The 19,127-nt window shown below is 38.9% G+C and overlaps 1 protein-coding gene across 2 annotated transcripts in view; it reads left to right on the forward strand.

The window, feature by feature from the left end:
* Window positions 1–312: 312 nt before the first annotated feature.
* PIK3R1 (phosphoinositide-3-kinase regulatory subunit 1) overlaps window positions 313–19,127 on the forward strand; it is a gene marked incomplete at both ends in the record, with an annotated part of 71,213 nt that continues 52,398 nt past the window's right edge. For both annotated transcript variants that reach the window (XM_080694868.1, XM_080694869.1), the window contains one exon: window positions 313–646. In XM_080694868.1, the coding sequence (XP_080550994.1) occupies window positions 313–646 (334 nt within the window). The remainder of the gene's footprint in view (window positions 647–19,127) is intronic.

The following is a 19,127-nucleotide window of genomic DNA, read 5'->3' on the forward strand; positions in this document are numbered from 1 at the left end:
GAGCCGCAGAGAGGATTGGGCCTCGCCGCGAGAGCCAGCCTGGAGTGGCGTGTTGACAGGCTGGTGAGAAGGAAGCGGAGCGGGCTGTGGCACATGGAGGAAGCCGAGCCCTGTCTTCAGTCACACCATTGATGGAGGACAGATGGACAGCCGGCTGGCCAGTCACCTCTCCTCTTAAACCCTTGGAGAGTGGTTCTTTGTCCTCTGCTGGACACCTATTAGGAATTTTAACACACTCTCTGAATTCACTTACGTAAAGTCGGACCACCAAGTACAACCAGCCTCCCGTTGCATGGTAACAGATCTGCAAATATGAGCGCCGAGGGGTACCAGTACCGAGCGCTGTATGACTATAAAAAGGAACGAGAGGAAGACATTGACTTGCACTTGGGTGACATATTGACTGTGAATAAAGGGTCTTTGCTGGCGCTTGGGTTCAGTGATGGACAGGAAGCCCGGCCTGAAGATATTGGCTGGTTAACTGGCTACAATGAAACCACTGGGGAGCGAGGGGACTTCCCGGGAACTTATGTTGAATATATTGGAAGGAAAAAGATCTCACCTCCCACTCCAAAGCCCCGGCCACCTCGACCCCTCCCTGTTGCACCAGGTTCTTCGAAAACTGAAGCGGACAGTGAGCAACAAGGTCAGTGCTGGTGATGAGTCATTGTTTAATTCCCAGGTGTTCTCTTTTAGTAAAGTCTTAGGTTTGGGCTGGCTGTTAAGCCCTGGGCAGAAGTCATCTTAGAGGTAGCTTTATCTGAATTGATCAGTGGTGCATAAAACTCATTGCATGGCTAGAAGCTTGATAGTAGCCAAGAACCTGTTTAGTGAGTATCTTTAAGCACAATTTTTATAGTTGCCATTGAATTAAATACCGTTTGCATTCCTGTAACTGGTATTATATATCTCAAATTCACTTTGGGAAAGTAGAGAATAAGTCTAATATGGGCATATTTAATGTTAATATTATTTGTGTGGGGGAAAAAATCAGTTCTAAGATAACCACAGAGTTCAGCAGAGAAGAAGCCACTGTTTTTCTAACCTGGTATCCACCTCTTGGTTTCCTTTCCAGAAACACTGTGGCTTAAGCTGAAACCCAGTGCTGGAATTAACAAAGCAAAGGGGCTTCTCTTTTTTTGTGTGAGCAGTGTCATTTGTAATATTAATGCCTGTAGTCTCTCAGCCCTTGTGAGGGAAAAAATAAAACTCACTGACTATTATTCTTAAATGGAAATCACCTCCATCCAAAACCCACTTACCGTGTGCTGGAGATGATCTATACTTGAGCTGGGCGCTCAGCTGTTCGTGGAAGGATTTTCTCCTCAGTTTCTCACTGAGATGAGCCTGGTGCTCAGCTTTGCTGTGATCAGCTTCATCAAACATGGGTTTTCTTACTAGTAAATCTCAAGCATTTTTTCCCCCTCCTTGCATAATCTTTATTTCTCAGAGACTAAGAAGGAAATGGGAAGGTGTGCTTAAGACAGGTGGCAGTAAGCTTGCATTGCTTCTATACCTAGTAGACCTGAACGTGGTACCGTAAGATTTCTGGAAGCAGTTCTGATACTACTACTCACATACTTGTCTTCTTTCACGTTGGCTTATTCTAACACAAATTAATGAGGTAATGAGAATAAAGATGCAGAATGCAAGGGTAAGAGCCACCTTCAGCACTGGGTCAGGACTGTGAGTATGGTGTGAAACTTAAGGAACTTAAGTTAATTAACTAAGGAATTTACTAAGGATGCTCTAGAAAGGAAGTCCATCTTTCTCTCCCCCACTGGACCCAAAAGGGATGCTTATTTTACATATGTTATATTATACTTTAGAAAATTGCTCAATTAATATATATTATTATGAAGTTAAAAGCAAAAATTAAGGCCGGGCATGGTGGCGCACGCTTGTAATCCCTGTGCTTGGGAGGCAGAGACAGGAGGATCATGCAGGTTCGAAGCCAGCCGCGTGTGCTGGCTTAGGAGACCCTGTTTCCAAAATAAAAAAATGTAAAAATAGGTCTGGGAGTGTAGCCTGGAGGTAGAAGGGCTTCTAGGAACCCCAGTACCACCAAAAAAAAAAAAAAAAAAAAAAAAAAAAAAAAAAAAAAATGCAAAAATTAAAAAATGAAAAATAATTTTAAAAAGTAAAAGTTAATTTTTCTTTGCAGATGAATACAAAATCTTTAAGTCAGTACCTCTGTATATAATTGCATCAACTACTGCAATTTTTGCATAGTTTCACTTAGCAGATTAAGGAAAAATATATAATTGGTTTTCTCCAGTACATCACATTTTTAATTTGACTGTTTTTGTAAATTAGAAACATTTCCTTAAGTCGGATCATGCAAAAGAAAAACTGAAGGTTTGAGACTAGCCTCAGCAACTTAGTGAGACCCTGTTTCAAAATAAAAAGTAAAATTGATCTGGGATATAGCTTTGTGATAGAATGTCCTGATTTCAACCCCACTACCAACAACAACCCCCCCAAAAAAAGCAAAAAGAAAAATGACTTAATTTGTCCCAAAATACAGAGGGTTGCAGAATCTTGAAAATATCTCAGTTGAGTGATATAAAAGGTGGAATAAGGGCACCTTTTCAAGATTAATGATGACAAAAATTTTTGTTAAAGTATTTCCTAAACAAAATTATATTTGATGACTGGCCTCAGGTGTAAGTTTATTTGGATATAATATTCAGAGAAGTAAGTCTGTGTAAGAGAAGCAATTTTCTCTTCTTAGGTGCTAAACTATTTTATAATGCTTTCTTATGTAATAAGGTGGTGACATTGAGATTTTAAACAGCTCTTTCATTTTCTTTTTAATACATGGGAAGATAGAGTAAAATGAAAAAAAATTTAGCAGAATTCAAGAAAGAGATCCATGATAATGTGCATGAAAGTATTAAAAAGAGAGTCTGAATATAAATGAGAAATTAGGAATAACTGAAAGTTGGAAAGGAAAATGTAGGGGAGTTACATGGAAAATATTATACTAAACATTAAATTTTCTAGAAGTTTAGTCCCATATTTTCATTTAAATATGATTCCTATGAAGTGGGATTTCAAGATTTGCCAGAGGCTGCATGTGAAATCGATGTGGACAATACTTGTAAGGCCAAATTTTATGTGTGGGGACCTGTGAGATTCTGGTCTCTTTTGCATCCCAGCAGGTTCACATACAGACCAAAAAAAAAGCCTGTGTGTGGCATGGCCTATTTTACATTTTGATCAGAACCCCTTCTAAACAGATAAAGAAAATAGCCAGCAGTTGGTGTTTGTTTTCATGGTTTTCCGAGGCATGTTATTCTTACATTTTTTACACTCAGCATCTGAGTGTCCCTCCATGGTTATCACTCCCTGTCTAGAAGCCGAGGCCGTAATAAATCACATAAATTGACTACGCTGCACAGGGGTCACAGAAAATAGCGACCTGATGCCAAATTATACACCTGGGCCGAGCCCTGTGTTCATAACATATGGTTTTGTCCTTGAAGCAGCAGAAATAGCACCCGTGCAAATAATTTTCCTCGCTTCACCAACTCCTGCCTTGATGAATTCTGTTTTATTTCAGAGTAAGCCTTCTCATAACTCTCTCCCACTTCCCTCTTCCCTTAAGCGGTGCTCTGCTGTGAAGCTGGAGGATTGGCTTATTAAACGTCTGACTTTTCGAACTGTCTGCCCATTCTGCATCCACTGTCCACTCTGCTCTTGGGAGAATGCAGGGCTGGTTATCTGAAAACAGGGCCCTTGAGCCCTGCCTCTACCTTCTCAACAAATGGAAAAGTCCTTTGAAAGTCTTTTATTTACTCTAGAAAGATTCTTACAGAGGTGAAAACATTTAAATGTTTACCTTCTGTCTTTTAGTAGGAAATGAAATATATTTCTAAAAGATATCATCAATATGATTGATTAAAAGAAGGGGTCTGGAAAAAGCAAATGTGATCATTATTTTTGATAAAAATCAGCTAAATTCAATCACTTTTCTTATGATCACAGATGTATTACTTGTATGGAGTTAAATATTGTAATAGAGTTCACCCTCATGTGAGCACTGGCATTTATGTTCTTGATGCTAAATTTTTCATTTGTTAATACATTTCCCCTGTTAATTTAAAATTTAGTTTTTTTCCCCAGAAACATGGACAAGGACGGAAGATGCCTCTAATTAATTATTTGTATGGCCACAGTTATTGGAAAAGGAAATTGACGGGAGAAGAAAGGCTTCTTACTTCTGACTTGGCCCCTTTAAGAATTTACAGGCTGAGCCCTAGGGGCCTGTGAGTCAGGCAGGGCTGCCCTGGGTATTCCCGGGGAGGAGCTGAAGGCATCACCAGGCTATTTTTTAAAGCTCTTTCCTGGAGCTGTGGTGACAGTTAGGTTCAGTATAGTGTTATTTGGGAAGGAACTTTTTGGCAGATTACCATCCTTTAGAATCACAGGGCTGAGGTAGGCAAATTACACTGCCCGACTGAAGGGAGATAGTGGTCCCTCTTATCTGTGGCTTTGCTTTTCTTGGTTTTCAGTTACCTGAGGTTAACTGAGACATTATCTGAATATATTCATATATTTCAGTTTATCTGACTATATTCATATATGTCATATATATATATTCAGATAAATTTATTTGAATTTATATTCAGACAAAGATACATTCATCTAGAAATCAGAAAAGACTAACAGAAAATTTATCAAAGAATCTGACAGCTTAGTTTAAGAAACCCTTCTACCTCCGGGCTACCCTCACTAAGTTGGTTAGGCTGGTTTCGAACCTAAAGGTTCCAGTGTTTCTATTTTTATATTCTGGGTAAAGTCCTTACACCTCTTATTCAGGCAGAAGTTATATGAGTGGAGGGAGCCTATTTTGTTTACTAGCAACTAACAGTTGGTATTCTAATAATTTTTCTGTCATAAAAATAGATTGTGTAGTCTCTAATTATTTCCATAAACTAAGTTGTCAGTAGATTCTTTGATAAATTTTCTGTTAGCCTTTTCTGATTTCTAGGTGAATGTATTTTTGTCTGCAGTAGGAGAAATTCTGATTAGTAAGCATTTCTTCAGGAAGTTTGAGTTTGAGGAACTTAAACATTAGGATCCTGAAATTCAACAACAAATGGTGCGATACATCTGCTAAGTAACATCCAAAAAAGGGAAGCATCTTGTACCTATGGCAAATAAAAATGCCAAGTATATTATGCCATTTACACATCCATGTTTTGATTAGTAAAAAACAAACAGAAAACAGGTTTTAGTGGTACAGGTGGCTGTTGCATATATGTAGATCTTTGCTAACAAATTTCCATTAGGAAGGAAGTCAAATTCATCTCAAGGCTGATATAAGAGAAAATTACTTGGAATGATAGATAGAAGAAGTATAATTGAATGATGGGTAATATCGTAATGGTTTGAGATCTTGATTGATTTTGTAGTATTTAATATCAAAATGGTATTTCGGCTTTCAGTTTGCCCACTCAAAATGAAAGAGGACAAAGTGAACTAGAAATTGGTTTTGTTTTAACTACTTGGGTATAATTTCCCTAAAATGTCCACTCGTTTAACAACATATTCTAGGAATACTTTATGAAGCAATTATTCCTACTTACAACTTAATGTAAAGGACCATACTATTCTGTTTCTACTGTGGATGTAGAAACATCTTTAAAATGTAATTTTGCAAATAAAAATAGACATACATGATACATTGTTCTAACACTGTATACATTGTTGATACCACTTTGCAATTAAAAACAAAACATACATTGTGATACAGTGTATAACAGTATAAACATTGTTAAAATATAACCTTGCAATGGAAGACACAATAAGCAGCTAGTCTTTCTGTTTAATTATGTATGCAGAACTTTCTTCCAATGGCTTCATGCCACCCAAAGTGTGGCCATCATTTTCAGGAATACCTTCTTTGGATTGTTTTTTGCTTGGAGGTATTTGCATTGTGCTTGTACACATTTATCTATTCTCAGTTGGTACCACGCATTACATAATGCCTGTAAATTAATCTGTCCTGTTACAGTTTGATGCATATTGAAGTTGTGCTTCTGAATTTATTATAGTCTGTTGCCAGATACTCAAGTTAGGAAAGAATTTAAACATAAGCAAAATATAAATTTTTGTGATATATTACTTGAATTGGAAAATCCACCATGCTTTGCTGATACCCAAGATAGGAAAGAATCTAAAACAAGCAGAATACAAATTTTTGTGATGTATTACTGATACCCAAGATAGGAAAGAATACAAACATAAGCAAAATACAAATTTTTGTGATACATTACTTGAATCGGAAATCCCACCATTCTTTGCTTCCTGTAAATGGTTAAATTCCTTAACCATTCTCATCCCACTGTTCTCTCATTGTAAAATGAAAAGGTAGATACTGCCTCTTCTGAATTTTATTATTATTATTTTTTTAATGCTCTGAGGCAGACCCCAGGCGCTGGGTCTGAGAACATGATATGGGTTTTTGTTTTAGTCGAAAGCTTGGAGACAACATTGTCCATGGAGATAGTTGCACTGGTCTCATCCTACAGTCCTGCTAATACCTGTGTCAATGTGTTTGTTTGAAGAAGTCTGAATGAACAAAGGGTTGTTGGAGAAATAAAACACAGAAAAGTTCTCACACTAGTAGCATTTTATCAGTAGTGCAACCCAGAAGCCCTGTGTGTGAGAGGAAGGGAATACTGGGAGATAATTTATGTAGAGATGTTCACATGACCTCATAGCCAGATCTGATTGGAGGCTGGCCTGAGGATTATTTGGGATTTGCACGAATTGAAAGTGCCTAATTGAAACCAGGTTTTTACAGATCTGCATTGTGTATGATTTTAAGGAACATCTCTCCAGTGTGAAAACGTATGCTTTACCTCTGTTAGTAGGCACTCAGCAATTGCTGACATCTTAATTTGTTTGAGATGCTTCCAGTTGCATGAGCAAATTAAAAGATATTCATGGCATGCCTTCTAGGATTGCAAATGTGCAGTATAACAAAATCCATTGACTTGATATGTGGTCAGAGTTCCTGGGGAGTTACTTAGTGGTTTTGCTTTGTTACATTTTCCAAGGTCAGTAGAGGGCAGTGATCATAACATTTGTTTATTCAGATTATCAGTCTTTGTTTGTTCAGACTTCTTCAAATCTACCTAAGAGGTAACAAACACATTAGCTTAGGTATTAGCAGGGCTGTACGGTGAGGCTGGGTGAGGCTGGCGTGACTGTCTCTGCTGTCCTTGTCGTCTTCCAAGCTTTCCCCTAATCAAGGAGCCCTCCTGATGCACTCAGACCCAGCACCTGGGGCCAGTGCCCCAGTAAGAGAAGTGGATCTTGGTTCCATCTTGCTACTGGTTTTTGGTAAAATACAGTTCCCAAACTTACTTAAAATCCTTTTCCCGTTTAGAAAAGAAAGAGTGCAGTTTCATTCCTGTGTTTATTTAATTTTACATAGCATGCTCTTAGACTTAAGCAGGCAAATCCGATCAGCTTTCAATGTGAAAATAAAATAAAATATAACAATTGTCCCAGAGTTATTTCTAAACAGAACTTGTCTCTAATCTTAATGTAACAGAAATGTATATGATGATTAGTACTTAATAACTTTTTCTCCCTGTAATTTGAGTTTTCTCAGAGTAAATGCTGCAGCCGTAGGAGCTGCCTGAGTATTGCCCTTCCTGCAAATGAGTATTCCTGAGGCAAACTAGGGAGAGGCTGAGGGGACCAGGCATGGTGGCACACACTTTTAATCTCAGTACAAGAGAGGCTGAGACGGGAAGGTCCCAGGTTTGAGGCCAGTAATGGATTACTTAGTCAGATCTTATTTTAAAATTAAAAAAAAAAAAAACCCTGAGCTGGGGAGGGGATATAGTTTAGTTTAGAATAGCCCTAGGTTCAATCCTCAATACCATCAAAAAGAAAAAGAAAAGCTGATTTAAGGGTGTTAATAAAATATTAATTATGTAATGTTAACTAACTTCTGTGAATCTGCATTGAGGACAACGGGTTTCATTTTTATATACCTACATACCTAATTTTTGTGGTCCTGAAGATTATATACAGGGCCTTACACATACCAGTCAAGTGATCTACCACTCAGCTAAATCTCCAGTTGTAAAATAATTTTTAATGTTTAAGAATGTTCTTCATCAGAAAAGTCATTTCTTTTTGTCCCTATGTCCTAACTATAGAAACATAATTGAATATTTTCATCATTATCAATTTATAATTTTAAAGCCTTTTGTAACATTACTAACTTAAGTCTTATGATATTTTAGGTAGCAAAAAATAAATTAATTTACTTAAAGTGGTTAAGCCGGGCATGGTGGTGCATGCTTGTAATCCCAGTACTTGAGAGGTTGAGACAGGAGAATCAGAGGTACAAGGCCAGCCTCAGCTACTTAGTGAGACCCTCTGCAATGTAGACTTGTTTAGTTTAAAAAAAAAAAAAAGAATAAAAAATAGGACTGGGAGTGTAGCTGGAAGGTAGAATGCCCCGGGTTTAATCCCCAGTTCTGCAAAATAAATAAATAAATAAATAAATAAATAAATAAATAAGTGGTTAGAGTACTTTGACTTTATTGTTAAATAATATTAAATATCTGCTGAGTGCCAACAAATGAGATATAATGAATTTGATTAGCTATCAAAGTATAAATTACAGCTGTTGTTCCACACTTCCTTATAAATCTGTGTAAGAGCTTTGTCTTTTGCTAAATTGCGCCTTAAAAATATGCAGACTTAACTGTTTGCCCTGCGAGGTACTTTGTAAACAGTTTTTTCATTTGGCCCTCACAGTCACCCCACCAAGATGGCATATTGTAACTATTTTGAGATTAGGAAACTGAAGCTCAGATTATCATGTAAATATTTAAAAAGAAAAGGGACCCTGTGGTGAGGGAGCCTTCCCAGGGTTCAGTAACACTGCAGGCAGGGCAGCAGCTAAGCATCCTTTGTGAAGGTATCAGCAACTGAATTCTGCTTATTGGGTGGTCTTGGCTTATGTTTGCCCTATCTGTGAAATTTCAATGGCTGTTACATTCCTACAACCACCAAAAAAAGTTCCCTTCACTTTCCTTTTGATTTAGAAACTTTTTTTTTTTTTTTTTTTTTTTTGGTGTCTGGTAAATATATTGAAGGGTTGAATTATGAAGAAACTGATGAGGCCCTAGAGAAGATGTTTTAGTTAATGTATGGGTATGTGATTTTCCCAGGAAGAAGTACAAGCTTGATAAGATAACTCAAAAGTTTTATCACATTATCGATTCAGCGTTCGTTCCTGTTATTTTTGTAGAAGTTAAATATCTGCTTCAGATGTTTCCCTGAGTTTCAGATCTTATTCCAGACCCACGCTCTTTTGATTATAATGGAGCATCGCCTGGTTATTACTTGCTTAAAAGCCAAAGCCAGAGGATATCCAGCACAAGAATTGTATGTTTTGGCATGTAGGTAAGCTGCCTGAAATCTATAAGTCCAAGAAATCTCAAGTTGACTCAAATGAATCTGAAGTCTTAAACCTGAATTATGTCAAGGTTAGCAGTAAATGCCGTCTAAAAACACTGAGTAAATTACTAAATTCCTTTGAATGTCAAATGTTATTTCTCAAGAAAGGTGGCCACTGCCAAGTTTATAACATAAACATTGCGTGTGTGTTACCTGCCTTCTCAGGACAGAAAGATGGATGAGTTCAACTGAAGGGTGCAGGTGGATTTTTTTTCTGGGTGTTTTAAGGAGCAACGTGGCATTGCTCAGAAAGGGTCTCAAAGGCTGCGGCTGCCAGCGAAACTTCTTGGATGCTTTTGTTTTTGCTTACTTTATTTCAATGAGAAAGAAACCTGTATAAAAGTTTCCTGAGTTTAAATTAAAGTGGCTGACTGGATAGTCTCTCTGGAGAGCCCCTTCTCCCCGCAGCCGCTATGAAGCGGGGTGGGGGAGGGGCATTCTCAGCGCTTGTAAAAACTATACCTGGTGGGAGCGGTTGTCCACTGTAAACTAAATTGACCTAGGTTTAAAAGCACGATGGAATAAGTTTTGACCACATAAAGATAGTGGGCCGACCCATGGCCTCCCTAATTTTGTGTCTATAACAGGGCTTAGCTGTCTGGGAAGTTTTCCTCCTCTTATCTCCTAACAGTTGCTTTCTATTCAGTGAGTGGTCACAACTTGGAAACTCGGCAGGCAGAGATGGGAGAAGGAATAGGGGCTGTGAGTGTGATAGCCTGAGACTCTTAGTCCACAGCAGAAAAACCTCGAGGGGGGAAATAGAGCTAGAAAGGCCTGTGTTAACTGAGAGTTTGCATAGTCGAGGTTCCTGGCCATTCAGCATATCAGGAAGCCAGGCAGTAAGATGGGAGATTTTTCTCTCAGGCTAGCAAAACTACATCAAAATTAAAACCACTTTGGAAATTGCTTAAGTAACTGTGCCTTTCAACCTGCTGACTGACCTAACCAGCCCACAGTGGGTCGAGAGGGCGGGCTCAGAGGGAGCACAAGGTTTGGGAGCTCTTACCTTGTCTAGTGATAAACAGGAGAAGCTTAACTGAGCCTCGTGAAAACCATTGCTCCGTCTAGGAAAAGGGAGATCATATTGGGGATCCGAAAGCAGAAGGAAACATCCAAAAATGCTGATTTCAAGAAACCGGCCCGGCGTGGTGGCACACGCTTGTAATCCCCGTGCTTGGGAGGCTGAGACAGGAGGATTGCACAGGTTTGAAGCCAGCCTCAGCTACTTAGTGAGGCTCTCAGCAACTTAGTGAGACCCTGTTTCCAAATAAAGTATAAAATAGGTCTGGGAGTGTAGCCCGGAGGTAGAAAGCCTCTGGGTTCCACCTTCAGTACCACCAAAAAACAAACAAACAACAAAAAAAACCCAAAAGAAACCCTGGTCATCCTGAAAAGGCCAGAAAGCAGGTGATTGTGAGGTGAAAAGGCGACCATCTAGGGTGAAGTGGAAGTAAAACGATAAAAAAGAAATAGTTAAACTAAAAATGAAGCAACACATCCAAACATATGTACCAGAGTTGAAGAGTAGAATTGACACAGCTAAAAATAAAACCTGTGTCGTGAGGAATAAATGAAGATAAAGCTCTTCTAGAATCCAAAGGAAAAGAAATTACAAACGAGAGATTTCAGACAGAAGAGCTAGTGTGAGAACTGCAAGTGTTGGTAAACAGGAGCTCATACCCAGTGGGACAGAACAACATCATTAGAATAAGCTTTCAAGCCTGTGTGCAGATTGGAAAATGACCTTTACATTTTTCATGTGAAATCATTAAACGGCCACCTGTATGGATTTGTTTGGTCCTTTCCTTTTTAAATTATAAGAATAATATTAAAGTGCTTTGCCAAATTATCTGGGAAAATGTTTGCTACCAAGGAACAAAATTATATTCCTTCTCCTGTGTAGGTATAAATGCCAAAGGATAGTGGATTGATTTTTTTTGTTGTTTTGTTTTTGTTTTTCGCTGGCTGAAATGGAAAGATCACAGGTTTGAGGCCAGCCTCAGCAACTTGGACCCTATTTAGGAGAGGGAGAGAGAGACAGACAGACAGACAGACACAGAAGGAGAGAAAAGAAAAAGACTGGGATGTAGCTTGGAGGTAGAATGTACTTGGGTTCAATCCCTAGTACCAAAAAAAATTTTTTTTATTTCAATAGTTTTGAGGGTAAAAGATAGTAACTTAATAATACAAATAATACAAATAATACAAATAATACAAATAATAATACAAATAGTTGCCTCCTATGTGGAAATACAGTTGAGAGGCATTTTTTAAAACCATGTATTAAACCTCCCGTGTCACACAGGAACACTTCAAAGGTGCCTTTTCATTCTTAATTTTTTATATTTACAAAAGCATAGGTTAAAAACAATATTTTGTTTAACTGAAAGAGTAATGATCAGAAATATAAGGCCATACAATTTGTTGGTATTTTCCAAATTCCTATAAATACAATGCATATTTTATAAGATAGACAATAGGGAAGTAATAAAAACATTGATGGGAAATGCTTACTATGTAGGAAAACTTGGAAAAACACTCATCTGTATATAGATGGACATATTAACATAAAACTTGATTTATACCTATTGGGATGTGTGTTCGACACATTCTGTGTCTGGTGCTCTGCTGACATTTTACTGTGTTCCCTGAACTCTGGACTTGCTGTTATACCTACTGTAAAAATAAAGTCCAATGTACTTGTCCCTCTGGTCACAGGGCTAGTGGAGGAACTGGGCTCTGAGCCCACAGGTCCATCTGTGGACCTTCAGCCATGGAGCCCAGGACAGAGGCCGCAGCTGGTGACGTCATCCGTGTGGCACTGCTGACTCCTGATCTGCTGGGCGTCTTGGATCCAAAGGCAGATGACCCTCTGGCTTGCCGGTGACCCATGATGCGGTCTGCTAGGACAGAATGAATTAAACAAGTGGATCTTTCCTCTTTCAGGAAATAGACTCCAGAAAAACCAGAGTATGAAGCAGATGTGCGAGTTAATGTTTGTTAGGGCTTAATGACCATCAGAAGAGCAGGCAGGGAAGAGGCGATTCCTTCATTATTTTAAGGGCAATTTATTCCCTCTGTGTGTTAGAACCTGTCTGAAATGGTTAAAATAGCAACCTCAAGTTAACCCTCTCTTGGCTGTGTTCTGTACAAAGTTATTTGTAACATTATTGATATATATAAAGTTACATTTAATTTTGCATTATACTTGTATGCTAATGTATTAATATTTACATATAAGTTATATATGTAATTATCCAAAGTATATGTGAAATGTTTGTATATGCATGCAAATATATAGAATTAATGTAGCACCCCAAGCAATAGAGAAAAGCCCTTGTTGGGTTAATTATGCGAATGGAGCTAGCTGTTTCAGGGGAAGGGGTTTGGCAGATGGAACACCAGCTCTGACTTTCACCTTTACTGGCTTCACTGTTTGGAGGAGTTTCATGCACAGTTACATTGTAACTGTCACTGCGGTCAAATCTTTCCCTTAAGGGAAACTTGAGAAACCTGGGCAGCCTTTTTTTTTTTTTTTACTTGTAGAGGAAGTTTAAACATATTGGAGCATAAACTTCACAGTTGTTTAGCTAAAACTCTAAAGTTTTGTCAGATTCTGTTTCTCCAGCTCTTCTGTGTTTGGAGTCATCTAATGTTGTCCCTCATTAAGGAGAAGTTTCACAAGGTGTAAAAAAATGTGTTTCATTGTTTTCTTTGCCAGGTGCTTTCTGAGCCTCAGATCTGAGCCCTCTTTGCCTATGACTAAGGTGAAATAAGTGAACTCTCATCAGTCGACTTTTTTTTTCTTTCCTTAACTACTTTTGGGGAATTCCAGTATTCATTGCAAAACCTAGACGTTGATGTTTTGAGTACTTTATATTCTTCAAGAGGAGAGAACAGCCCTCTCTCTTTTCCCGAGTCCCTTCCACCGTTTCTTCCTTCCTCTCTCCATCCCCTCCTCATTGGTTATAGTCTAGCTGTGATAAGTAGCCTCTCATATTCCCTACATGAGAAGGATGGGTCGGTTTCACAGGGATCTTTTGCCAAGATACAAAACTGCTGTCCCTCACCACCGCTCCAGCAGCCCTGCTCATGCCCATTTTCTAGAACCCATTTGCAGTCTAGCCAAGAGTTTCGCTTGGACAGTGAGTGATTCAGTCTCTTGCTCTAGTGGGTCCCCAGGTACGATCTTTTACAGTGATCACATGCTGTGTCTGGCTCACATTTTGAAATGCTATAAATTTTATATTCTAGCAAATGAAGTTAGTAATCTTCAGAGTTTGTTTCTCACATTAATGTGCAATTTCCTAAAAGAAGAAAAAAGGGAAGGCAGGATTATAGGAATTGAAATCTTTTAACACGCGGGCAAAAAAAAAAAAAAGTTGAAAAGAGGAGAGTTAATATTTAACCTTTTTTTGAAAAACAGTGTGGGTTCAGATTAATTTTGCTACCTTATTCTGGACTTTTTATTTATGGGCCTATTGTTGAATAATTATATACTTTTTATTTGCTATAAAGGTTATATTTGAATTTTTTTAACATTTCTATTTTTAGTTTATTAATTACATCTAGATAGGCTACCTTTGCCTTTTCTTAAATACTTGTAAGGACAGATTTTTTTCCTCTTGGATGAAAAGTTTGAACCTCCTGCAGCTTGACTTTCTGTTCATAGACTTGTAGCCATGCCTCAGAGAATATGCTGTGCACTGGTTACTATATGTGGCTACCTTATTTCACTTACTTCTGTTTGCAGGTGAGGATTTAAAAAGAAAAAGAAAACTCACCCAGGGCAAACACTAGCAGCTGATGGAGAAGCTGGGTTTTGCAGCCAACTCAGTTCTGGATGTGTATTTTACAACACCCTTCTACCCAACCCCAAAGAGGAAGGCAGGAGGAAGTGTACCCTGCCAGGAGCCTAGAAACTGCAGAATTTTAAACACAGTCTCACATTTCTGTAATTTTTGACTATCTGACCATCACCCTCAAACTAATTTAAAAAGCTCACAGATGTGAGTAATAAAAATACTTTATTATAGGCAGGCATGGTGGTGCACACTTGTTATCCCAGCATTCGGGAGGCTGAGACCGGAGCATCATGGTTCGCGGACATCCTCAGCTACTTAGTGAGGCCCTCTGCAACTCAGTGAGACCCGGTTTCAAAATAAAGAATAAAAATAGGGCAGGGGGTATAGCTCGGAGGTCAAATGCCCCTGGGTTCCATCTCCAGACCCGCAAAACAAAACAAAACAAACAAACAAACAAAAAACCACCTTAATGTTCAGTTTTTTTTTCTTTTTTGGTACTGAAGATTGAATCCAGGGGCATTCAACTTCACTCTACTTCCAAGCTACACCTCCAGCCCTATTTTATTTTTTTATTTGAAAACAGGGTGTCACTAAGTTGCTGAGGCTGGCTTTGAACCTGCAGTCCTCCTGTCTTAGCCTCCCAAGTACTGCAGTCACGGGCATGCACCACCATGCCTGGCCCTGGCCCTGGTCCATATCTTGTTTCTGTCAGAGTCATGTACTTGAAGCACATAAACCAGAGACTTATATGAGGCCATCTGTACACTTTTGTGCAGAATGTACCGACTTCTTTCATATTTTACTTGCAGTAAAGAGTGAAGTATATGAAATATAGTAAAGCAGTGACCTCCATTTTATTTAGGAAAAACTATTGTGCATTAGCAAATTATTACCTTTGGAGCCTAAATTCAAACTGTTTTATAGCAACACTGGTCTATCAGATATTTTTTTTTGTTTTGTTTTGTTAGGCAAAATGTGTAATCTTTTCTTTTTTAGAGCAAAGAACAGCTCTGACGTTGAGCACTTGGGGCTGGACCCTGGGTCAGGGTGTGAATTTTTTCATGTGACCTCAAATCAAGTCTTGCTCAGAATACTAGTTCAACTTCAGTTCACATTGTGGTCATAACACATGAAGGCAAAAGAAGAATCCTAGGTACAGGGTGGACCCATGAAGTCGTCAAGATGGATTTTATGATTTTATTAGAAGCCCTACTTCTAGTAGGTGGGGAGGTGAGGAAGAAAGGAGATGGGGAGAGAGGTGCTCAAATACTTTCCCAGGCTGTGTGAGGAGAGTCAACACTTCAGACAGGGTGTAGCCTCCAAATGGGTCATTCTGTCTCTCTTAGGGTGTTTCGTGTAGCTACAGTTAGGGAAAAAAACCTCACTCCTGTGAAGTGGAAGGTGTGCTCGGGAAGATGGACAGGCCTGCTCACAAGCTGAGCCTGGCCGCAAATTCCTCACTGCAGAGGTCTCCTTCTGGAGCTCACCATCTTTTGGATTTGGCCTTTCTGGCCTTCAGTGTCTGGGTAAGAAGGAGTACGTCTCTCCAGGGAAAGCCCCTCGTTTGGCTTTTGGTCAAGTTTGCCAGAGAAAACTGGACCTCAGTTGAAATCAAGTTCGCTGACCCCTGCCTCAGAGGTTACCGTTTTCATTTATGTTATACATGACTCATTGTAAATTACAGTGCTCTACAGATATAGAATGAAGCCTTCCTCTTCCCACCCGGTCCCAGACACCACATAATGGAAAAAGCAAGAATTTTCTGCATAAGCAAGGCTTTTTTTTTTTTTTTAAACAAAAAGCCAGTCTCTGATGGGACTTTTTTCCTGCCAGAATTCCCACTGGTCTGCTCTTGCAATTTTTACAAAGGGCCGCGATGAAAGAGGAAGGCCCGTTTCGAGCCCTTTGCTTGTGTTATGTGAAACGAATATTTCTGTCCTTGGTATTGGTAGCATTGTTATTTCTTTGGATCTCTCTGATTGGCACGTGAAAACCTACTAGATTCACTATTCAAGTATAAGTTTGATTAAGAAAAGGTTTGGTTTGTTGCTGTGATTAGACACATAAAACTTTGAAAGGTTTTGATGTTCTGTTTCCTGTTTAAAAAAGAAAAAGTGCAGTCTCCTGAGAATTTCCGCTAGACGAGAAGATTTTTTTCCTCAGAGATCCAGCTCTGGGAAGAACCAGCTATGGAGGTCATAACCTAGAAAATTCTTCAAGGGAAGTCACAGTGAATTAAAAGAGGGTGGAGCTAGGTCACTGAAGTTTCTCTACCACAGCTGTGGCTGTCTGAGCCCTTCCATGCTAGAGCCTGGGTAGTTCAAAATTGGTAGCTTTGTGCCTGCAGAAATCAGATTTCCCTTCATAGTGGAGGAGAGAGGTAGACTGGGATCCCACCAGGAACGTGTGCTAATTTATACTTTTCTTTCCTTCCCAATATCCTAATACAATCTTCTATTTCCTTTACTGAGAGAGGGGAGAAGGGAGGGAGGGAGGGAAGGAGGGAGAGAAGGAGAGGAGTACTAGGTACCTTTGGGATCTGGGTTCTGACTAGTCTGCCATTGTACAATTGAATGGAGCAGGGTGACAGAAAGCTGCTTAATTGAAACTACTTAACGATGGTTCCTTAAGCTTCATGGACAATTAGGTAACTTCAGTTTCCTCTCTCCACTCTTGTTTACTTCCCGCTCCTCTAGAATCAAGCATTAGGTATTCTGGTCTCTGACAAAGGGAAGATTAAACAGCTGTAGTTTAAATTAACGCATTAATTTGGAGTGTGCTGTGGCCGCATTAATTATATTTTCTCTACTGAGATTAAATTCTTAGAGATTTGACAGATGTATGTGAGCAACAAGATGTGCTCATTCAGGGCAAACCAAAATTCTGGTAACCACCAATCCTTGGCGGTTTCTTATTTACGGTATACATTAAAGCCTTTTACAATTGAATTAATTTAATTTGATTTTCTCCCAGCTAGGTGGAATAAAAAAAAGAATCTGAAGCAATTGTAAGGAGTGTATTTGCATGGTGGCAGGACTGAGTGATGGAAAATTTTGTTCTTTCAGTGGGATTTAGCAGAAAGCATGTGTTGAAAGTCTTACCAAAATAATCATAATTAAAGACTTTGGGATTTATTTATTTTAAGTATTAGGCTCACCCAGTGGTCTTTGTAAAAATTTATTTTCTAGCTGCATATTTTATGTCAAGTAATAAGTTAAATTTCTGTGGGTATAAGGAGTTTTATCTATGACCACAGTTATACCTCATGCTGAATATATAAATGCTTATTCAGTAGTTAACTGGTTATATCCATTTCTTATTTAAACTTTTCTTTTTTTGTTTTCCAGTAATAGTTTTAAGGCACTATATGTCTTCAGAAAAAATGTACTTATTTGAACTTTTCAAATCTAACATGACAATCAGTGGGACTAGAGTTAAGAAATAATAACTTTAACCAAACATCATCTAAAATTCTGTAATATTCCATTACATAACACACCCATGGGTTTTATACACAGTATCTAAGAAATCCAAAGCAGTAGGCAGCTTTATCAACCTCGCTGTATCCCTTGGCATAAGGAATCATTTTTCTGTCATGGAGGGGGCAAAACACAGAGGTGAAGTGACTCAGCGTTTAATTGCTGGATTAAATCAGGCATCCAAGTTACTCTACTTTGGGTTGATTCTGAGGCTCAGCTGCTGTCTTCAGAAGAAGGAAATGTCTTCCAGCATTCAAAAGGAACACAGTGTGCGACCTGTGATGGGTCTTATTGGCCGTCTCTCATTTTCTAATCAAAAGGGCTTCTGGTTGGAGGAAAAACTCGAATTGCTGTTAGTACATCAGCAGATCCTCATTGTATTTAATAAGTTTTTTTTTTTTAAATACTGTGGATTGAGTCCAGGGACATTCTACTTTAAGGCTCTTTTTTATTTTTTATTTTTCATTTTTATTTTTTTATTATTATTATTATTTTTTTTTTTGGTGGTACTGGGGTTCCTGGAAGCCCTCCTTCCTCTGGGCTACACTCCCAGACCTATTTTTATATTTTTGAAACAGGGTCTCTTACGCCAGCACGGCTGGCTTCGAACCTGCGTGATCCTCCTGTCTCCGCCTCCCAAGCGCGGGGATTACAAGCGTGCGCCACCACGCCCGGCTTATTTTTTATTTTTAAACGGGGTCGTGCTAGGTTGCTGAGATTGGTCTTGAACCTGTGATTCTTTCATCTCGGCCTTCCAAGTACTGGGATTGCAGGCATACATACCACTATTTTATGATTCTTTCTTGCAGTCTAAATGAATATATTGAACAGTGGTTGCACCGCCTGGGAAGAATTTGGAAAAATATGCTGTGTTTTTTTTTTAAGCTAGTTGGGTTGTGTATGTTCTTGCAAGCCTGTACAAGATAGATAAAATGAAGAGTTTGTTATTGATGTTACAGGATCACCGAAGCAACCAGCATCCTTTCCAGTGTTCTGCTTAGCACTCGTGAACAGGCTGAGCATCTCAGAGGTTTAAACAATGCCTTTGGCCACCCATGAATCCTAATTGCTGTGACCAGTTTGCCTGTGTGACCTGAGGATGGTGACATACTTAACCTTGTGTTTCTCATCTGTAAAATAAGATTGATGGCACTCTACCACGCTGAGGACTTCAAGGAGGCATCGTGATGATAGCTAACCCCCCGACAAATTAATGATATCACCTAATATTTGGTGATAACATTCAAAAAATTTAGAAGTACATCAGTCACACACACACACACACACACACACACACACACACACACACACAATGTTTCTTAGACCTAAGTGATATGTTTGAACC

The sequence above is a fragment of the Muscardinus avellanarius genome (genome assembly GCF_963383645.1).
Source record: "Muscardinus avellanarius genome assembly, chromosome: 1".
Lineage (NCBI taxonomy): Eukaryota > Metazoa > Chordata > Mammalia > Rodentia > Gliridae > Muscardinus > Muscardinus avellanarius.